At 46.8% G+C, this 23098-nt stretch overlaps 1 protein-coding gene across 3 annotated transcripts in view; it reads left to right on the top strand.

Annotated features, from left to right (window-relative positions):
* Nucleotides 1-23098, top strand: part of MYZAP (myocardial zonula adherens protein) — a 105545-nt gene that overhangs the window by 39061 nt on the left and 43386 nt on the right. For all 3 annotated transcript variants that reach the window (XM_072962346.1, XM_006210965.4, XM_072962345.1), the window contains exons 3-8: nt 6489-6644; nt 8914-9006; nt 12391-12504; nt 16083-16235; nt 19695-19820; nt 20773-20901. In XM_072962346.1, the coding sequence (XP_072818447.1) occupies nt 6585-6644; nt 8914-9006; nt 12391-12504; nt 16083-16235; nt 19695-19820; nt 20773-20901 (675 nt within the window). In that variant the 5' untranslated portion in view covers nt 6489-6584. The remainder of the gene's footprint in view (nt 1-6488; nt 6645-8913; nt 9007-12390; nt 12505-16082; nt 16236-19694; nt 19821-20772; nt 20902-23098) is intronic.

The following is a 23098-nucleotide window of genomic DNA, read 5'->3' as shown; positions in this document are numbered from 1 at the left end:
AGCTATTAAACCCTTATCATGTTGAATCAGAGTCTCACTGCATAGCTGAATTTTAGAGAGTATGACCTGAGCTGACGGAGTCTGTGCAATGGTGAAGTTTTTCCAAACTGACATAACAGCTTGAGGTAGATAATGTTTCAAATAGCTGTTAACATCTCACTGTCAATGGATGTCCTTTAGTGACTTGTGGTTTTAAAGAAGTGGTCTCTAGATCCTGGAGAGCACTGAGTGAAGGAGAGTGGATATATGTGTAGATAAGAAAAGTCGGGAACTTTGATAGCCTGGGAAAATGTTTGAAAGGAGATTCCCCTTGCCATTCAGTTTTACAGTCCTCGTTCCCTTAAAAGCCCCGGATGAACAAGCCTGCTGAGGGTGAGTTCTTGTCCTTGGCGTGACTGTTTATACAACATGACGGGCTGTTGCCAGGTGCGGGAGTGTGCTGTCAGGATTCGGTGGGGCTGGGGCTGCCCGCTGTGGCACGTGGGACTCTGTGTGTCACCTCGGGAGTAGCAGCCCCTGGAGGGTGGAAGAAGCCTGGGTTCTCGTCCCAGCTGCCTGACCAGGCGCTGTAGTGGTCAGGCCCGTCAGGGCATCTCTAGGGGCCTCAGTTTCCTCTTCTAGCAGATGCAACTGTGTCAGCCTGGATCTGGCATTTCTTCAGTTTCTTTAGCTGTGGAAGTCTAGTCAAACGGCTGTGTAGGACAGTGCCATCCGTAGAACAAAGTGCGGCGGCTGTGGTTTGCAGGGAGGGCAGGGCTGTGCTGGCTGACCCAGCAGCGTCCCTCACCCCCACCCCACCCTACCCGGTCATCAGGCACCGAGGTGGGGCTGGGAGGCTGTCCGCAAGGCCGCTGACTGTGCAACGCTTCCAGTTTCTAACCTCCTGAGATTTTGATTCTCTCTTTATGAAGACACAGCAAGGCCAGTTCAGGGGTGAGCCCTTCACTGTCAGAGTAAGTGTGATGACTGTGATGGGAACAGCAAAGGCCCCCACGAGGAGAGAGGTGGAGAGACAAGCAGAAGCATCCAGACAGACATGGAGAATTTCGTGGAAGATCAGATACTCAGAAATGAAGAGACACTGCCACTAACAGTAGACTCAGGCAGTATCTGCTGGTATGCCCAGCAGCACGCTAGGTGTGTTCCTTAAAATAACTGAAATTGGTGGTGTTATCCCCATTTTGCTGTTCAGGACCCTGAGGCACAGTGGAGTAAGCCCTTGCCCAGGGCCACACAGTGAGTAGCTGTGGACCTGCAGTTCTAATTCGGGTCTGTGCCCCAGCCCTGGCATCGTGGTGATGTCGCCTGCATGCTTTCTCCCATTGGGAAAGTCTGTTTCATCAGTCAGAGGAACTTACCTAATGTGTGTACTATACCGCTGGGTTCCAGAAAAGAAGTTCCTGATTACCCGCCCCAAGCTGATCTCTTTTTCCCTGGAGTTTTTAGGCCTGAGTAGCTGTTACCTGCTTAGAGGCTGTAATATCTTTAAGAAGTTACCTGCTGTCAGGATACTGTCATTAGAACCACATTCTCTTTGAGGTTTCTGCTAGGTTAGAGGTTTTTCTTTCCCTTCTCAGCTTGAAGCATTCCAAGTGATCAGTCTTTTTCTAAGCATGAGATGATTTAGGAAGTGGTCTCTGTTCGGTCTGTGAGATAGTCAGAAGTAACAGACATTTTAATGAGCCAAAGGTCTCCATTCCTCTGAGCAGACAGGGCTGCTGTCCCCTCCGCATTTCTCTCCCGGGCTGTGGAAGAGCCTCTCTGGCTCAGCTGTAGTGTCCACTTTTCTCACAATCCGGTAGAACAGCATTAAGCGTGAGTAATGTCCAGGAACAGTAATTTGCTAAGACGGACACACAGGTCAGACAGGTCAGAGCGCATTCCTGAAAGTGACCCCCTCTGCCTGCAAGGCGGATAGGATGCCCAGAGGCCCAGCGCTCAGCGTCCCCAGTCAGCTGCCGCCCTCGCTGGAAGAAGAGGTCCCAAACCAAAAGTGTTGGAAATAACTTAGCTTCTAGTTTTCAAGTCACTCAATACATGTCAGGGTCCACCTAAGTCATGTTGGCAGCCGGACGTATGACCAGATGCCTGTCCTGGCCTCTGGGGTCCGGGGCCGGCTGTGGCGGTCTGCTAGCGTCAGTTTGGACATATGTCCAACTGTGTTTCTGGTATTGTTTATTCTCTGAGAACCCATCTAGACCATGGGCTTTTCTTCCTTTGCACAGATCAGTGTCTGGGATGACCACACACTCCAAATACTCTGGCACAGACACAATTCCAAACAGTCCCTCTCTCTTCTTCCCTTCAAAACGCATTTATGGAGCATCTGTTTATGCTGAGTATTGGGAATAAAGCAGGGACTACAGCCTCTGTAGAGCTTACGTCCTCGTAAGACCTTGTATTCTGACTTAGGGTTTGGAAATTGCGGTCATCTGTCACTGGATTCACACGTCAGTAAAACCCTTCCAGCAGGAGTTTAGGCTGAGTTTCTTTTCTAAGGCACTTGCCGCCAAGTACATCTTTATGGAAAACGGCCGTAGCATGAGCCTGTAAATAAGTTTTAAGCTATGCGTACATCCCAGGGGACAGTTTCATTGAGACATTCTCTGTATAGTTTACTGATGATGCCTGTTGCTAATTCTGCCGCATTGCTCTGAGGGATTTGGGTTGAATTGGTGGTTAACTTTTCCCTTCTTTGACAATAACTTTTTCATTCCATGCATTTATTAAGGCTTTTGTTTTCAAGGCATATTGTGGCCTTCCCAGGAGGCTTTTAACAGGCCTAGTGTACATTTTTTAAGATTTGACATTTTTAATACCAAGCAACATTACAAAGAAGTTAAAAAAATTTAATTATGGAGACTTTCAAACATAAACGAAAGGAGACTGAATCATGTAATGAATACTGGACCCTTCCCCCAGCCGACAACCCTCAACCCCTGGTCAGTCCTGCCCCGTCTACACCCCTATCCACTTCCTCCAGCTTTTATCCCAGATGTCATAAATAGTTTAAGCATGTTTCTCTAAAAGTTGCAGTTTATCTCGTAATATAATCACAATGCTATTATCATGCCTAAAACTTAGTATTTATCTTGTGGGGAGATTATCTTAAAGGATATGAGAGGAGAAAAATTTAGCTACAAACACATGACTGAACATGTTAGCTCTTCTCATTTTTTTCTGGCTTCTCCAGGTTTTGACCAAAAACATACTGACGTTTTATTAAAATGATAGCAGTCTCCACTCCTTTGTGACTTTTATGGATATAGATTTTATGATTGGGGCAAATATCATTTCTCTGTTCTTCCATCTGCAAGGACTCTTCAGCTGGGCTGTATTTCCATATTCCAGGTAATTGCCTAGAACCTCTTCCAACTTCTAAAGCTCCTGATTCAGGCATCACATAGTTAGAGAAACTCGTTAAGTGCCAGTCACTATTGGATGCCGGGGAATATGGTGGAAAAGAAGGCAAAGAAAGCCCCAGACTTCTTAGAACTTCCAATTAATAGGAAGTAGGCTTTATATATACAGCGATGCTAACAGTCACTCCATCGTGTTTGTGGTGAGTGTTGTGGAGACCTGACTGTTCGAGGGGTCAATGAAGGTGACCTTGAGGGAAGGACATTTCAGCCCAGCAGTGCGCTCTGCAGGCAGCGGTAATAGCCTGTGTAAATGCCTGAGGCAAGAAGCAGGTTGGCTGATACAGGAACAGCAAGGAGGCAGTGAGGCTGGAAGGGCGTGGGGGCCCTGGGGAGACGGATCACAGGAGGCTGGACAAGAGCCTTCCATCCTGGGCTGCCTCTTCCCAATGGCCCTGGACCCAGGCTGAAGGCTTCCAGAACCCTGAGGTCTGAGGGCCACACGAGGATGTGGGCTCCAGCTCCTCTCCTCTTGGCCGTCTTGAAGGCTTTGTGGTTCAGGAACGAGCCTTGGTTTGGAAAGACACACGAGCACTTGAATGCTCCCACCTTGGAAGGAAGAGTAATGTTTACACAGTAGGGTTATTGTGAGGATTAAAGGAAGTGTTATAAAGTACGGTGGCTAGACAACAGATATTTCCCCTTCTCTTCTTCATAAACATCCCTCCCCTTGCCCAGCCCAGCCCAGCCACGCCTCACGCTGCGTCAGGAACCCTCTCCTTGTGGAGTGGCCTCTGCTGGTGGCCCTGCGCCCAGCAAGAGTCCTGTGTCCCTTCCCTGTGGGTCTTTCATTGAGACCCCGATGTGGTAATCATTCTTTAGTTCTAATTTTTTGAAAATTAAAATAGGAATGATCCAAAGATCATGTCTGTTTCAAATGAGTTCAAAAATAGAGTGCAAGAGAGCACGAAGGGAAAAGTGCAATCCTGTCTTACTGAGGAAACTACCGTCAAGGGGGCAGGGTCCATCTTTCTAGGTGTTTCATATACTCAGACACACATTTTTTAAACCAAAGATGGGAATATGAAATTTACTATTTTTTACTTCATGAATCTTCGATATCTTTCCACGTGTGTAACTTTCAGATCTGTGACCTCTCGGGCGATGTTCCACAGACTTCATTGTCCTTGACGTGTTTGTGTTGGCCTCCATCAGTGGTGGTCCTCACCTCCCGCAAGCGTGGGGAGGCAAAGCCCTCTGTATCCGGCCACCTGAGCATTTTCCTGTAAGCCAGTCCACCTGTGAAAGCCTCTGCTTTGCAGAACAGCATTTCCCCAAAGCCTTAGGTCAGCATCAGCCTGTTTTTCAGGAACTGGGTGGAGTTCGTGAAAGAGCATGCCTTTGTTTTCTGGTATGTGGGGAGTTTCATTAGCGCTTTTCCTCTTCCTAATGAACTGTGTAGTAATCAGGGATATCTAATTCCAGCTTCTCACTCCACTGACAGCCATTAACCCCCATTCACCGAAACTTAGCTCCCTGCTTCAAGGGTTGCCTCAGTGCCTGTGGGACCTAAGGATGAGGGACTTGAGTGGAAGCATTTTGCAGAAAAAAATGCAGAGCATCCCACCCTCATACTTTCTCTCTTTCCAAGTTTGTGCAGAAGAGTGGAAAACATTGTTTTGTTATTTCTTTAAAAAGCTCACATTGTAAACAAACAATACATAAGGGTATAAAGAAAAAAATCGAATGTTGTCTGGTCTCCAGCATCCCTGTCCTCCTCATTGTCTCCTCCTTAGAGGTCATTACGATGGAAAATTTGTTGTATTAACTTTGCTTTACTTTTACAAACTTTGGCTGAATGGGCTCACAGAGTACTTATTATTCTACCATAAATGAATGATTTTAAAATGCAAATTATAGTCTCCTATGTCAAAGATACTTTGCAGGTGCATAGGAAGAATTTATGCCAAGGTGGTTTAAAAGTGAGTAGAGGAGCAGAGTTGCCGACATGGAATGCACTCAGCCTTCTGTCCCAGGCTCGGTCAGCCCAAAGAAGATTGGATGTAGGCTGGTTTGTCTGTGAAGTCTAGTTCCTCATCTGGAGTTTCTCCCCTCCCTTGTCTTCTGTGTCGTGAAGGCCTGCTTCTATCCCTCTGCATCTAACAAAGCTGGCAGTGTGGGGAGATATCCTTAGTGTCAGACAGAATTGGGCTTAAATCTAGGTGTGACCATAATCAAGAGACTCAATCTCTCTGAACCTCAGTTTTCTCAGGTATAAAGTGCAGGGGACTGTCACTGCCTCACAGCATGGTGGTGAAGATGAAACATGTAGGGAACATTTCTAGCTTATAGTAGGTGCTCAACACATCTTAACTTCCCTTCCTCCTGTTTCTTGAGGCTTCGTTCTGTGGAGGTGTGTTAGGACTGGGACACGTTCCCTCTTCCCAAGGGTATTTGCATTTCAACACCGATTGGAGTCTTAACTGAGGGAGTTAAGGAGTGGAAGATTTATTTGGAGTGAAGTCATGCTGCCTCTGCCTGGCTTTTCAGAAATACTTCATGAATGGTCACAACAGGTGACCCCACCTTCCTTCCTCAGAACTGGCTCCAGGGTCAGCCCTAACCTTGGAGGACAATTTGGCTGCCAGAATTCTTCCATTGCATGTATCAGACTCATGCATTTCAGGCCACATAGTTAGTGATAAGGATGAAGTCATTTCAGAGGAACCGGTATAAAGAGAAAAACAGCATTACCAAGAATGTGAGAGTTCAGACACTCACTTTTGTTATCAGGGATGGTACACGTCCAACTGGCACCTCTGTGAGAAGGCGCCTTCTCTGGAAAGACGGGGCCCTGCAGCTGCACTACTAGGTAAGGGGACAGGGCTTTGGTAGAAATTAGGGAAAGGTGCTGTTCCTCCAGGGTAAAGGCAGGCTGAGCCCGTGACAGGTGTGACTTGGGGAGCAGAGACCAGGCTGGATTTCTGCTGGCCGCAGTCTCCATTGCCAGGCACCCCAGTGCTGGGGACCACCTGCACAACCACATTCGGTGGCCCCAATACGACAGCTGTCTCCACGTGGCCGAAGACGTCAATCATTATCTGTGTCTCTCTTCCTACTCTCTTTTAGCATCATGACCCGCGGACTAGAGAACCCACCAGGAAACTCCCTCAGGGTGTTGTCTATGGTGTGGTGCGAAGATCAGATCAGAATCAGCAGAAGGAGATGGTGGTGTATGGGTGGACCACCAATCAGCTGAAAGAAGAGATGAACTACATCAAAGACGTGAGTTAAGGATTTTTTTTCCTCGCTTATATAATCTTTTCATAGCACATTAGAGGGTGGAGTTGGAAGCATTGATCTGGATGTGACAAGGCTTTTTGAAACAATTCTTAGTGGTGTCATTTTGGATGGAAATGTTCCTGCAGATCTTCATGGTGATGTTGAAAGCACAGATGGAATTCTGCAGTGAGGCTTAGCGTGAACTTCCAGATGCGATTAAGTAAGGATGCACTGGAGACCAAACGGCTTCTTCCGTCCATGCGTGATAAGAGGCTCCTAAGTGGTTTTGCTTATAACATTGGACTCTCCTAATGTACAAGTTTGGACAACTGTATGGATAGATCATGGGGGCTGGGAAAGGACCCCTGCAGTCCAAACTTCTAGCTCCATGTGCCCTATTTAATTCGGTGGGTTTGCAAATAAAGCACAAAGACATGTTGTCAGCTTTTGTTTGAGTTATCGAAAAGAACATCTCTTAATCAAGTATCAAAAACAATAAATGCTTTGGGCACCTTCTTTAATGTGTCTCAAAAGATTTGGATACTTGCATAATTCTAAGGAATAAAAAAAATCTTGTTTTGATTTCCAAAGATAATAAATGCTTAACAGAGAAAATGAAGAAAAGCCAGAGAAGCTACACTCATACACAGACATGCAGAACATGTATGATAATTGCCAGCTTCAGATGCCCAGACGTCCAGCCCCCAGAGATCATTTTGAACCATTCAGAGAGCGTCATTCCTAATTTTTCTGTATAGGAGCAGCTCACACCTTCCTAGTCTCCTGTATTTTTCTCATGGAAATGCTGAGACCTCCCTCAGTGATGTGCTCTAGATAACATGGTGCAACTTCAGAGGTAGACCTTCTAAGCAGAGGGAGAGTTGCAGATTGCCCAAGACAAGATTGCAGGCTCAGGCCATCAGGTGCCCAGGTCACAGGGCTGTTTCTGACCTGAATTGCCAACCTCCAGTGTGATCTGCAACTTAAATTAATTTCCAGGTCCCACCTTCTATGGCTGGCTTCAGATCCACCCTGGCTACTCACTCCTGACTGTGTTGATGGGTTTGTTTGCCCTCCCTTGAGAGTGGGTGACTCTGGCTTAGCTGGCTTCCTGCAGCTTTTGCCAATGAGAGCGACATGCAACTCCACCCACTCTCCGCCGGTGAGCAGCCCGAGAGCCAGCTCAGGGCTGTGGACGAAAGCCATCCCGCCTTCCCAGAGTGAAAGGTCGTGCTTTTGGCCTCATTTCCCCAAAATGTTTGTAGTTAATAGCAAGAAAGTAGACCCTGTCATTAGAATTCATCTGGGGAAAGCTTGGTGTCTTGACTTGCCCTCTCTCTCCTGCCCCGAAATCTCCACCAATATTCAGTCACCCCATAAACATGCAGTCTAGTTTAAAACACAGCTTCAAAACTAAGTCCCCGCGTGCTGTCCCTGACATACCCGTCACTCTAACCAAGTCTGCCTTTGAGCTTCTCCATTGATAGATGCTCCAGAGGCTCCCTTGAGACTCCCTGTTCTGTTGAGGATCCCTGATTTCTTTGTCCATCATAGGGGGCACCAGAAGAAGGGAGGAGACAGAGACTACACGTTAGGGTTTTTGTCTTTAAAAAAAATGTACAAGGCCCCATTACTCCTCTGGAAGTGGGACTATAGAGAAACTTAAACAAGTGTTTGGGGGTCACCTTGACTTTTCTTATACTGAGTGCCTTGTGTATTGGTGATTATTGGGGAACTGACTCTCACATGTATGGGCTCATACTTTCCTGTCTCACGTCCCAGACACTTAATTACTCTCTGGCAGTCAGAGCCGAGATAGGGGAAACTAGAGGTGGCTTTTGCTTTTTGGTTTTCCGGTTCTCCTAGCCATATTTTTACAAGGTCAACTTGTTAAAAATTTTCTACCTATAAAACTGTATGATAGGGAAAGGGGAAAGTCTAGCCTGAATATGGTTTTGAGGGTGGCAGGTAAATGGCAACAAACCGGTTTTTCTTTAGAGCTTCTTATTTGTATAATCAATATTTATTAATGATCATAATTTTATGTAATCATAATATATGTGTATGTATTATTACCCTTGTTATTCGGACAATTCCCTTGGCTTCCAACTGGCTATCAGGAGTGATGCCCTCCTTTACTGTCCCAGATTGTCTTGTTCCGAGACTGTTTTTGTGTGAGGTCCTTCTCTCATGAGGGTTTCTTAAACGTTTTGGAAATCTCACTTGAAAATGTTGTAGCTGGCTGTCTAACTAGCATCTTTGTGGGCTGCAGGTGAGAGCCACTTTGGAAAAAGTGAGGAAGAGAATGTATGGGGACTATGATGAAATGAGACAGAAGATTCGACAGCTCACCCAGGAACTATCAGTAAGTCAACATCTCAGTGACTTGGAAATACAGCAGGATGCTAGAGCAGAGCACCGCCTCAGGTGCTAGTCCCTGAAGGTGTTTGAGTGTACATTGGTTTTTTACGGATCGATTCATATTTTAAAAGAACTGAGGGAATTTTGTCACAGAATGGAGTTTAGTATCTGAGGGAAAACTCTGGGGACAAGAACAGTCTTTACATTGGAAGCTTTCCCTCCAAAGGCGGGAGCAAGACAAGGAAGCCAGCTGCCACGCTGTTCCTTAGCACCGTTCCGGAGAGACTAGCTGATGGAGTTAAACAAGAGAAGGAAATCCAGAGGTTTATAAACTGGACAGGCAGATGCAAAGCTATCACTGCTTATAAACTGTATGATTATATACCCAGAAGTCTCGAGTGAACCAATGAAAACACGACTATAAAGCCAAAAGAATCGTGTAAGGTAGCAAGATAAATGATTAACAGACACACACAAATAGGTTTCAGTATACCAAAAAAAACCCCCCAAAACCCAGAGGAAATAACAGCTACATAAAAAATACCAAAGACCTAGAGGTAAACTTTAACAAGTAGAAAGACACACCATGTACCTAGGAAGGAAGGTTCAGCATTATAATATGTTTGTATCATTCAAGTTAATACACAAATTTAATAAAATTCAATAAAAATACCAACATATTTTTATTTTATTTTATTTTATTAACAACTAGATTAGGTGATTCCTTGGTATATAGAAAACAAACATGAAGAGTTGAGGAAATTCTGGGGAAAAAAGGGCAGTGAAAGAGAATAGCCCTATTAATGTTATGAAAAATTGAGAACGCCTCAGAGAATAAGATAGTATAGTGTCAGCACATAAACAGACATCATTGACTAAAAGCTCAGAAATATACCCCAACAGATGATAAATGTGGCATCTGAAATAAAGGGAGGCAAAGGGACCGGTCACTATGTGCTGTTGGGACAGACTTATATCCGGATAAATTCTAAACAGGTCAAAGACTCTAGATGCTAAAATGGAACTTAAAAGTGTCAGAAGAAAATATGTGTGAATCCTTTTATACTCTACAAGAGGGGAAGGTGTTTTCTGACTATGACATGCAATCCCAAGACCATGAAAGGAAAGACTGATACAACTTTGGCTACATTGAAATGAAAACCAGTGCTGGCAGAGACACTGAAGTCAAAGGCAAGGGACAAACTGGGAAAAGTTATTTGCCTTCATATCATAGACACTCGGCTAATATCCTGAGTATTTAAAGAGCACCCATGAGTCAAGAAGAAAAAGGCCACAGCTCATACAAACAGGCACAGTATCTGTTACAGATAACTTACAGTGAAGGAGCGATAAAGACCCTTAAATGCACGACAGGATGCTCTGCCTCATTCTCGTAAGAGGAACTCAAACAGTCCTGCTCTGTCCTTTTTACCCAGAGGACTAGCAGAACTGCAGGAGTGGGACTGGACGCTGCAGGAGCGGCGCGGTGGGGAGCAGGCAGGCTGCCGTTGGAATGTAACTTGCAGTATCTACCCAAATTGCAAATGCCTACCTCCTTGGACTCAGCAATTTTATTCCTAAAAATTTATTCCATAGATAAATCCTCACATATGTGAAATGACATATGTATGAATTTAGTTGTTAAGCTCTGTTTGTAATAGTAAGATTGGAAACCTGCATGTCTATTAAGAAGTGGAAAGTAAAATAAATTGTATCTCTACAGTACAATACACAGAGTTCTAAAACCAAAAAAAAAAAAAAAGTGAGTAAGCTCTTCAGAAAGAGAGATTAAAAAATTTCAAAGATATAAAGAGTAGACGGTGAAAAAAGCAAGATACAGGGAAATAATCATGTATAGTGTTCTAACATTAACGTAATCCAAGAGGGGGAAATAAATACGTCCAGATTGTTTTACATGTGCACAAAAAGTTACTCGAAGGATGTCGCAAAAGTAATTAACAGTGGTTCCTGCTTGAGTGGAGCCAAGTGCAGAGTGGGTGAGGTGGTAACAGAGCAGATGGGACAAGGGTGAAAGGGAGATTTATTTTAGCGTGTACCTGTTCTGCTTTTAAAATGATGAACTCGGTGAATGTATTACCTACTCAAAAATTTAAGAAAAAATAACTTTCCTTTAGTTTAATCAAGCAAATGCTTATGGGAGAAAAAAATTTTTTTAATATTTTTGATTAATAATCTTGAAGGAAAAAAAAAGTCCATTATGTATGATGACATGCTTTCCATAACCCTTAACGTCTGCAAGGAAGAAGCACGGTCACAGCAGTCATGTGTTAGAGTCTAGTTCATGGCCGGGTTGTGAAATTGTCTGCTTAAGTAAGTCTTACTGCCTTGATCATAGGGGTGAGGTTATGTAAACATACCCACCTAACCCATTCTCACTGACACAGAGGAGGAGGTTTGTGAAATTTTCACCACCCTTGGAAATTCACCCTGCCGTCCACTGACACTAATGACTGTAATTAAAGCCAGAGGATTGGATTTGCAATAGATGCCTAAACAGGTCTCTGCCCCTTGCTCTCCACTGCCGTCTCCTGTACACCCTCATTCTCATGCTAGGACTGTCTTAGGAGCGCCGGCTCTCTGCCCACAGTCTCTCCTCCTCCAGGCCGCACCATGGACTGTCGGCAGGTTAAGGTGCTAACTTATTGCTATGTGAGCACGCTGAGCAAGAACACGCCTCCTGCTCTGGGTCCTGGCCTGCTGTTTCCCTTCTGTCTCCCTCTCCCAGTTGTGCACCTCCTGCTCTCTCGTGCCTGGCTGCTCCCCGTGGTGCCCACAGTCCGCCCAGGTCTCCCCTGAGCATTCCCAGAACCTTACCCCGGTTCTGCCGCCTCCTGGCCTTTCTGTATCCAGCCCTTCTTTAAAGTTGGCTTTAAGACTGGTCTCTGATGAAGCACTCACAAACATGTTAAACACACATCCAACAAAGACAGCATAACACAGCTCTTGAGAACTGGGTGAGCCCAAAGGATGTTCCTTCCCGGCTGAGGAGGAAGAGCAGGATGGCTCAGGAAGGTATTCCAGCTGGGTTCTGGCTCTGGAGGTAACTGTGCCGCTTAGCTATTTGTGTGCAAACCCCTTAACTCTGATTCTGCTTCCTCCCTTTAAAAGGGAACGTTACGGCTGCCACGTGGTGTTGTGAGGACTGAGTGAGGCCCTGTGGGGGCATGTGTGAATGTTATCCAGAGGAAGAGCAGTCTTGTCTTTCTGCTCCCGGGTCATGCCGATGTTGACTTGTTAATTTAAAGCTGTACTTGAAGTACCATTGACGTGGACGTGGCTGCTGTCAGGGGCAAGTCCCCGCCGGATGGGAGGTGGTTGTGAGTGTGTGTGGACTGGCTGTGTGTAACCATCTCCTCCATCTGTCCAGGTCTCCCAGGCTCAGCAGGGCTACCTGGAGAGTCACATCCAAACACAGTCGTCAGCCCTGGACAGTTTCAATGCCATGAACTCGGCTTTGACGTCAGACTCCATCAGCCTGCAGGTATTCATCTGCCCCTTGGTGGCCTGGGTGTCCCCTGTGACAGTGCAGGCGTGCTTAGCCACAAGTGGGCCCCTAGTCTTTGTAGAAAAGTAAGGCGTTATTGAGAATCCTTTACACATGGCCGCAGTCAAGGCTGAGCCAGGAAGACAGTGAAGGAAGGAGGTTGAAGGAAGGGCTTCCAAGCTGAGACTCTACACCTTGGAGCTGGAGTTGTTTCTGCTCTTATTAAAATGGGGGCTTAGATCCTGAGTTCAGAGATCAAGATGTCACGTAATCCACTAGATCCCCAAGTGGTCTTAGGTGTCCGTGCTTGAAACAGCACATCAGCTGGCTCCCCAAAGCCCAGTGTTTCGAGAAGCTCCAGCAATCACAGAGAAGACAGACATAACCAAAGGCAGTGTGTCTTCATTCATGACGACTCCTAAAGGCTATTAGCACTTTTTCCCAATTTAGAAATTATTTTGCATTGAAAGAGATCATATGCATTCCAAAAAACATCTTATAGTACCTGGCAGAGAAATAAAAAGAGCCAGAATCCTACATTTGTGCAAATGTGTGTGTCAGCCCACTTTAAGGTGATTGCTGTCTTGATCAGTTTGATTTGCTAGGAGTTAACCCCTTGAATGTTGCCCATTGCTCTTCCAATGGAGCCCCCCATCCAACATGCAAATTAACTTGAAAATGTTCAGAGCAGAACATTATATTCCCCGGAAGCAGCTTCCCTTGGCTTTAATTTCCAAACATGTAAACAATAGTTTCTGCCCGCTTCCACCTTTCTTTGGCTCTTAGCTTTTTACCCTCCTCTTGAAGTTTCCACAAGCGATTTCACATCCTTTCTGGTTCTCTATAAATAATCTGCTAGATAAGCAAACAGAGTTTCATGCTGAGATTATCCACTTCCGCTAGGATCTGGTATTCTCTACTAACAGCTGTTTGGGCAGTGGTGCCAAGAGCAAAACTGGGCCACGGTCCCACCGTGCTTCTGGGTGGGCCTTGTGTTTGGATTTGTCTGGGAGGCCCATTTCTGGTGGGGCCTCCATGTCCCACCCTTTTCCTGGCTCTCCATAGTTCATGCCAGCTTTCCCCTGGCCTCAGGCCAAGCCCTACTTTGGGTCTGGCTCATTCAGTAGCCTTTGTTTTCCCTTCCTCCTGCCATCCAGGGGGCTCACCCAGGCTCCCCTTCCTTCCCTCATGGACATCTCCTCACTCCGGGCCAACCAGGAAATGCTGTCCCTCACCTGCGTTCAGATCTGGTTGGTATCGAGGTTTTCTTCCCCATCATACTTTTCATTTGCCATCCCACTGTTGACTGAGAAAAATGCACAGTTAGAAGTTGTAAGTTGCATTTTATTCAGGGACTTCACAAAGGGCTGCTAAGCCCTCGAGTCAGTACTGAGGGAGCTCTGAGGGACTGTTCTGATGAGGTAAGGGAGGAGCCAGCACATACAGGATTTTTTTGATGGGGAAAAAAGAAACCCAAAAACCCAAAACCATGTAGTCAAACGTGTAAAGATTATAGTTAATCATAAAGAACAGACATCTTAAGTTAATGATTTTTAGTGCTTTTCTATGTATGGGAAGAATACAAGTCTGGGCTCGTTGAAGTGACTTCTTTGATGTGCAACTTCACTGCCCAGGGCCAGAATCCTGTTTTTTCCATCCTGAATTCCCCTCAGGTGCATCTTTGGAGGGGTGAGGGGTGTGACAGCACTGGCTGATGGTTTGATGGTGGGGAAAATTCATCGTTTACCCGAATGGCAGGCAACATTCTTTGCTTACTGGAATAGAAGGCAATATTTTTTGTCCACACCGCCGACAGTCCAGGCATTTACTTCAGGTCAACTGTTAGAACAGGGTCAACCCTAACCCAGGGCCCCCTGACTGATTTCTAGTTATGGGCTTGTCTCTTATTCCAGGGCAGACAGAGGAGCCTTATAATGAAAAGATTAAAAACCATCGTCTTAAAAAAAAAAAAAAAGGCAAGGGGAGGAGGAAGAGGAGGAAGGAAAGGTGCCATGCCATGTCCAGGAAACCCAACTGGGTCTGAAGATAGTTGGCTTCTTCTGCAAGGCTCTGACCCCTTCTGTTGTCCAGTCTACCCCATTTTCATTGTTACTGACAATAAGACCAGATCCTTGGTTTGTTTGGTTTTCTAGATTGTCAGAGCTGGAAAGAACTGTTGAGATGATCCCCAGTCCCCTTGTTTTGTGTAAGCAAACTGAGGCCAACAGAGAGAAATGACTTGAACAAGGTGTCTAGCTAGTGGCAGAGCCAGGGCTGCAACCCTGCTCTCTTGGTCCGGATACAGGGTCATGAGCACGATACTGGGCTCTGAAAAGCCAGGGGTGGTTGGAGCGGGGTGGTTGGGCCAGGTGGCTTCTAAAGCTCCTTGCAGCTTCAGTGTTCTGGGATTCTGGTTTCCAAGTGGCTTCTGTACTTTCTTTCATGTCTATTTACCACCATTGAAAATCCTTTCTCCTGACTCAGGTAGGTTTAGGATTGAGTCTAATTATTCAAAGTGGAAGCTGCGGAGTTGGGGGAGCTTTAGCGACGAGTCATTGACAAAGAGGACTCAGGTGTTAGAAAGTGTGTCTGATACCAGAGTTTCCAGATCTTCTAATATAAAGCTGTCGGTGACTCGGGGAGGTGGTAGGAGGGGCCCATAAGTCTGTGTCCAGTGACAGGAATTCTGGAGATAGAGACGCCATTTCTCTGGAAGGAGAGTTCAGCAGGTGACCTGAAGCATGGAATAGCAGCAGTATTAAACATTCCTGTCCCAGCGGGCGGCCTAGAGCAATAATCAACAGGCTTTTGACATCTGTCACGCACTTTTCTGAGTCACACACTCTGTTCCCTGGTACTCCCTTCATCACTGCCCTTCTCTACCTGAGGGAGGAAGGTGGAGCCTCTGCAGATGTTATGGTAACCTCAACCACGTTGTCATGGCAGGTCGTCTCGATAAGTACAGATGGGAACAGCCCGTCCGAGGGAAAAGGGGAGTGTCTCCATTCTACACAACACCGATTTTGTCTTCCGATTTCAATTTGGGAATTTGGAAAATATAGAAAATACAAAGAAGAAAAGAAACACCATCCATAATCCTATCCCATCGTGAAAACTTCTTATTGGGGTTTCAGTGACTCTCTTCCTAGTCTTTTTCTTCCTCCTGTGCACGAACACATTTGAACATGCTTATGCTTTTTTTTCCAAATGGGATTCTTCTGTACTTACTATTTTCAAACTCATTTTTTTTCCTATGTGAAATGATGTATTATGAACACTTTCCCTTGGAAAAGGTTTTTAACCATTCCCATCCATCCTAAGCAGCAGCAGGTGGTGCTGGCAGCAGCTGTGGGGTGCCATGGAGGGGACTGGCTGGCCCACCCAGCCACGGGGGGCAGACCTGCTGACCGCTGTGGGGGCCACAGCCGTTCAGACATCGGGGTCCCAGCCTTGCAGCTCCTGCGGGCTGATGTCCAGCTCAGCAGCTGATGACAAAGGGACGTCCCGGGGCGTGACTCTGGCCACGTGTTCTCGCACCACTGGATCTGGTTTTGTTTTTTTTTTCATCCCAACAGAAAACCCTTGTGGATGTTACTTTGGAAAATAGCAACATTAAGGATCAAATCCGAAGTCTGCAGCAGACATATGAAGCCTCCGTGGAGAAGCTGCGGGAAAAGCAGAGGCAGTTAGAGGTAGCGCAGGTTGAAAACCAGCTGCTGAAAATGAAGGTAAAGTCCAGGAGCGCAAAGTTCCTGCTCACCTTTCTCTCCTCTCTTCCCCCATCAGCTCTCCCATTTTCTTGTCTCTGTTGTCTTCTTTATTGCATTTCCCACCCTTTTGTGGCCAACCCCACAGGGCTTGACTTGAAGGTGCTGAAGGGGTTTCTGTGTTCACAGCTGCCAGCCCAGATTGGGGGTGCCCGTGTATACCCCAGCATGGTGCACTCCTGCCTTGGCCCCAGTGGCCTTAGGGGCTGCCGAGACAGTCATCCGGGCACTGCTCTTCTGTACCAAGAAGGCACCTGGGATGCCTACTGGTCTGGGACCTCAGAAGCTTCACTGTTTAGATTTTCTCTGAGGTTCTGAGGCCTTTCTGTCTGGTTTGACAGCAAAGAGCTGAGGGGCAGCCAGGAAGAAAACAGGTGGGTGACCAAGGACCTGGGCAGTGTCCCTCCTGCCCACTAGGCTGTGCTTGGTCCTCAGCTCGGCTTCTAAGGCCCCGGAGGGTGTTGGTGCTCCTTCCAAATTTGAAGCAGGGGTCGATTTCCTCCCCAGTGCAGGAGCAGACCCACGAGTGGCTCGCGGAAGCCACTCACGTGATTTCCTGAATGAATCTGTTCTCATCTAAGTCTCTGGTTTTCAGACTGTGGTTTGCATGGTCTTAGGCTGTGCTAGAGAAGATGCCTGATGTGTGGTTTCTCCACGTGGTTATTGCTCAAACCAGAGTACGTGCGGGAGTGAAAGGAGGTGCTGAGCATTTAGTTAGGGGAACACAGTGGTCCCCTCTCTAAGGGCTGCCCAGGGAGGGCTGGAAGGCGAGCATGGGCTGCATGGTCTCTCACTGCCACCCGTGGTTGTGCGGTCACCATCCACTTGGCCAGACATGGCCACCAGGGGAGGGTAAGGACCAGAGGGCTACGGAGTAGACCAGCTCCCCTTCGCTTTCTCTTCGAACAGGGCTGGACTTCCACTTACTCTTGCATGTATTATATTTCTGGGTGAGAGTTACTTTGAAAAAAAAAAGGGGGGGTTGTGGCTGAGAAAGTCTGAAATGACTGTTTCATGTCCTTTCCTCAGTGTAGGAGCTTTACTGAGTAATTCATTCCACTGTCTGCTCTGTGCACCTGTGCTGTGCTTTCCTGTCTGTTCCAGGGGTGCTGCGGTGTTGGGGAGACCAGGTCTCTAAATCTGGCCTACATGTGCCTGTTTTAGAGATTAATGCTTTCCTTTATCCCCAACGTAATCATTTAAAAAAGTTACAGGACTGAGAGTATTTCATACGACATGGATGCTGAGTAAACAGGACGTGAGGGACAGAACCTGTTCCAAAGTGGCGATGGGCTGCGGGACACACTGGGTCTCTCTCAGCTCATGATAATCTCTGTTCAGGAGTTCCCGTTTTGTGGCTTCTTCAAAGTGCCTAGTGATTAGAAGGGAGAACCAGAGGGCATCAAGTGTGACTTCGGGCCAGTCTTTGAAGTGAACACCCTGCAGCCTATGGAGGTCGCAGTACACCTTCCTTATCCAGAGGCTGGGTACCCAGCCAGCTCAGCAGTCTTGACCGAGCAGTAAGCTGGAAGGGAGAGACATGAGGAAACCTTTGGAGGCGTAGTATCAGTGGCCTGAAGTTCACAGGCGAGGGCAGAGCCTGGGCAGAAGGGAAACACGAGCCACCTTCAACATAAGCCTGCTCTGTTTTTTCTCATCTCCTAAGCTGGGCCTGTGCAAGCCCCCCAGGAGCCCCCAGCTTAGGGTCCCCCGAGCCAGGCGGGAATGTTTCCAAAGGCAACATTTGGGAAAGTGCAAAGGTACGGAAAGCATTGAGTCCAGATTTCTTACACGAGTGTAAGTCCTTCCAAGAGACTGATTGGCCAGTGCAGCTAATGGCGTGCCCTCAACTCTACGTGGGCAGCTTCTCTTCAAAGGCCTCCCTGCTTTCTAACTTAGAAAAATTTTTTTAAGTAATAAATGCACATGGGGGAAAAAGCCAAACAAACAATATGAAAGGTAACCTGTAGGTACACCTGCACCATTTTACACTCCCACCAGCCGTGTAGGAGGATTCTGGTTTCTCCCCATCCCCGTCAACACTCTGTCTTACTGGTTACAGCGTCCAAGTGGAGGGGAAGTGGTAGCTCCCTGCAGTTTTGCGTTTCCTTGATAACTAGTGATGTTGAGCATTGTCTCTTGTGCTTGTGGGCCATTTGTATGTCTTCTCTGGTGTCTGTCAAATCCTTTGCCCATTTTTAAATTGGGTTATGTATATTTTATTATTGAGTTGTAAGAGTCTTTATATATATTCCAGATACAAGTATTAGATATGTAATTTGCAAATACTGCCCCCCACTCTCTGTGTTGTCTTTTCAGTTTATTGATAATATCCTTTGAAGCACAGGAGTTTTTAATATTGAATATTGGTCACGTCTTATTTATCCATTTTTTGTCGCTTGTGCTTTTGATGTCATACCCAAGAAGCCATCACTTAATCAGAGGTCACGAAGGTTTGCCTTATGTTTTTCTTCTAAGAGTTTTGTAGTTTTGGCTTTCACGTTTAAGCCTTTAATCCATTTTGAGTTAATTTTTGTATATGGTATATTAGGGATCCAGTGTCATTCTTGTTTTTTTTTTCCAGTGTCATTCTTTTGCATGTGACCAATCTGATTGTCCCCAGTGCCATTTGTTGAAAAGGCTTAATTTCCCAGTGAATGATCTTGGTAGATAATTGTTTGAAATTTGATTTTTATAACAGGTAAATTATTTACTTGGTTTGAAACTCAAGTCTACAAAACAAAATATATTCAGAATTAGAGCATCTAAATCTGTAGTATCTTTTTTCTCTTAATCCCTCCTTCCTCTTATAGGAAACTTAAAAAATTTCTTTAAATTTATATTATAAGATATAAATTGTTAATTTTATAGTTTATCCTACTCTGACCCAATTCTGATAACCTAGTGATCTTATTTTCAGCCCTACAACAGAACACTCGAGAATTATAACAGCATTATCTTTCTGATGCCAATTAGAGTGTGGGTATATTAACCAGAGAAAAAGGTTTGTTCAAACTGATAATAAAAGCAAAAGAACATTAGACAGGGAGAGTCACTGAAGAAAGGGGTTAATGAGACAGTGGAGCTTGGACACATTTTGGAGAGCATTCAGTTTAAAAATGGCTAAATTTGGGGGGAGTGTTGATACTCAGGTATGTGTCTGCCTTTGGAAAATTTACTCACGTGGAGCACTTTTTCCTGATGTTAACAAATAAATGAGTGTAAGGTGCTGCTGTTTATTTTCTGTGCACCGGATCACCCCGTTGCCTTCTTCCTGCCGTCCCGTTCCCCGTTAGTTCCTGCTGCCTGTCTCCTGCAGAACCCTGGCTCCTCTGTGAGTCCACGCCTGAGACAGAGCGAAAGGGGCGGATTCCCCTGGAACCCGCCAGAGCCGCAGCTCTGACGTGAGTCTCGTTGCAGGTGGAATGCTCCCAGGAGGCCAACGCCGAGGTGATGAGAGAGATGACCAGGAAGCTGTACAGCCAGTACGAGGACAAGCTCCGCGAAGAGCAGCAGCGGCACAGTGCGGAGAAGGAGGCGCTCCTGGTGGGTATGCGCTCGCCGCCGATGGAGTCACGACAGTCTGGGCTTCATTATTGTCGATGAGCTGTAACTGGGAGGGTTCTGCTCCCAGGTGAGTTAGTGGACTCTAACAGAGGTGACGGGTTGAGGAATTTATTATTTACCCATTCGCTCCCCTCCCCTCCCTCTACTCACCCACCTCCCTGCCCGGAGTGGTCCCCAGTCTCTGTCTCTCCACGCACCCCTTTCTCTAGCTAGTCTGACCATTTCCAGCATCCAAGCAGATCCTGGGCTTCCCTGCAATGGTGCCCTTCCTCCTTCCCCATCCTCGATCCTACCCAAGCTCCCCCAAAGCCTTAAAAACGCCACCCTCCCCACAAGTGAGGTCTTCCCCGCTCACACAGCTAGAAGTGTCCTTGGGGAACCCGCTCTCCCTTTGCCGTGGGATCCTCTGGGCCCTGTTACTAGACCTGGGCCGCACGTCTCACGTCTTGGCTTCTCTAGAAGAACATAAATTCCTTGGAGACAAGGACTCCATTCTGCCTTACCTTGTGTCCTCCCAGGCTTAATCAGTGTGCTGACGGACGGGCTGAGCTGGTGCTTTGCAGTACGGGGGAAGGATCTGGGCATTCTGCATTCAGTTCCAGATCCAGCCCGAATTCCCTGCATGTTGGCAGATACGGTGGCACTCTGAGCGCCTAGTCAGGGGATAAGTAATATCTGCAGGCTCTTTTTAGACATCAAGACTCAGGAGAAGATAGGAGAAAAAATGACTAAGCCCAGTAAAAAGCCATGTGATGCGTCTGTATTCACAGGTGAGAGCCAGAACCACAGAGTTTGAGTCCACGGTCTGTGGGGCACTTCGAGGCCCCCACGTCATACTTTTAAGGAATCACAATGATTTAGCAAGGCCTGCACTGTTCGGACCCTGATTGGTAGGGACCCCATGGCTGAGGAGAGCGCGTTTCTTTTGCAGGAAGAAACCAATAGCTTTCTGAAAGCCATTGATGAAGCCAATAAAAAGATGCAAGCGGCAGAGATCAGCCTAGAGGAGAAGGACCAGAGGATTGGGGAGCTGGACAGGCTGATTGAGCGGATGGAAAAGGTAACACACGGCTTTGGGCCCCTGTGGTCCCCTTGCCCGGCCTCCTCTGTGGTCCTGCAGTTCCCTGCAGGCCTGTCTGAAGGTATGAGAAGCCCTCACTACAGATCCTTCTCATCCGTGCAATCTGTGACTTAAAAAAGAAATGAAAAACAAAAAACAAAAACAAAACTGCAAAATAAAGTATACGGAAGTCCTAAAGTTCTAATTTCTCCCGTGGTGATGATTTGGATGCTGCAAAAAATATTACCTGTAAGATTATTTATAAAAATTAATATTTTAGCAGGCCTGCTTGGCTGGGGCCCCAGGCATGAACTCAGTTTACTCGTTGAGCAGACAAGCCCTCTTTAGATGTTACATGGGACCCCACGCCTTTTGTTCTGGGGCCTCGGTCTGAAGGGTTGGCTTTTCTCTGACACCACATGTCTGAGTGGGGGACGCCACATTTCTTTGTGGGTCTGTGGGTGGGGCTCGCAGGCTGATGGGTGCGGGTGGGGGAGGCCTGTGAAAGGCAGTTCAGCTGAGATGACGAGCCAGTCTGGAGAAGGGCAGGAGGGAGACCAGAAATTCGACAGGAAGTGGAGAAGAGGGAAGGCAGGGTGGGAGAGAGGAAAGAAAAAAGGAAGGGAAGGAAGGGACAGGGCGGGTGACCTGGAGCAGGTGACAGCTGACTCTGGGGGAGGGGAGGTAGTGGAGCACTGGAGCTGTGGCTGGTTTCTGGAAAGTGGCTCTCCAGCAGCATGAGTCTGTGGACCTGTTAGCATCCGGGAGCTCATGCTGGATGCTGGGACTCTCCGGGCTGATGACAGAGGGAGAGGAGTGACAGTGTGAGCAGGGTCAGCATCTGGGCTGACCTGTGACGTCTGCAGCAGAAGCCCCTCAACAGGCCCCCGACAAGTGAGGTGTAACCAGAGTGGGAAAGGCATCAAGTTCAGCGCTGGAGAGCTCTGGGGCTCGTGGGGGGCTCCTGCTGCAGGTCATATCTTTTTTGGGGAAAGACTTGACAAATAAAGCGTCCATTACAATTTAACCTCTACTCTCTGGGAAAGCAGAATCCTATCTTGTATGGAAGGTAGGAGACATGGCGTGATTAGGGCTCATGTCTTGGTTGGAGGTGGTAGCAGTGGCATTTGGGCAGCGAGGGCATCTTCTAGAACGTGGGTGAGCTTTCTTCCGCATCCCCACTCCTACACCAGCAGGAGTGCTCCCCGGGGAGACAGGCTGTCCTGAGGCAAACAGAAGCCGGGTGCGCGGGCAGCAGGGGCAGGTGTGTGGGCAGTCACCCCACAGGGAGACTGTCCACAGAGTGGTTAGGAATATCGGTTTTAGAATTAGACAGACCTAGGGTTTGAGTCTTGCCTCTCTAGTTGTGGGCAGTTACTAGACTTTTCCAAATGTAGTTTCCCCTTCCGTAAAAGGCTGATAATAGTAATTCCTATTCTTAGGCCTTTTCTGAGGAGTAAATGAGAAAAATCCGTACCATGTGCCCAGCGCCATGCCTGGTGTGTACATGGCAGGGGCTCAGAAATGGGTGGCTCTGATTTTTGTGCTGTTACTCGCCCAGCTGTCTGCCTCCTGTTATCAGCTTTTTTTTTTAGCTGGACTTGTTCTCTAGGTTAGTGTCTTTGTACCTTTGGGATTCTGAAAGCTTTTCCCCACCAATGCCCACATGGAGCCCGTGTGAGGGGCATCTGGCTGGGAGGCCAGGGAGGTGGTAATGCCAGCCCCCCTTGGCCACCATTTGTGTCACTAGAAACATTCCCAGGTCCTCTTGGCTTTTTCTTTAGTGATTGAAAATCTATTGTCCTTTCTCCAAATATTTCCCATTTAGACTATTGAAATGCTTGCTTTATTTAGCCAAGATTAGATATACCCATTTACTGTTTTTTTTTCTTTCCTTCAGAGATAAATCTGAGAGAGCAGGCACCCTGCCAAATCTGTCACACACTATGTGAACAGCATGTCCACAGAGTTTGTATCCTGTTCTCACCTATTTGGGGGTTCTTCTCAAGGACAAACTGTGTGCTTTTGAATGGCTTCTTTGCTATATCCCTTAGTTTACTGTTTCTGAGCATTGCATTCAAAACACCTTTTTCTCCTAATGAGTAAATTCTTTTAAGGCCCCTCTTGCAGAACAGATGATCTTCTCCTTGATCTCAGTGGTGGTTTCATCAGGTAATTAGGTAGATTCAAATGTAAG

Source organism: Vicugna pacos, chromosome 6 (genome assembly GCF_048564905.1).
Source record: "Vicugna pacos chromosome 6, VicPac4, whole genome shotgun sequence".
NCBI classification, from domain to species: domain Eukaryota; kingdom Metazoa; phylum Chordata; class Mammalia; order Artiodactyla; family Camelidae; genus Vicugna; species Vicugna pacos.
The sequence above is the reverse complement of the archived record's forward strand: the minus strand, read 5'-3'. Positions and strand labels throughout refer to the sequence as shown.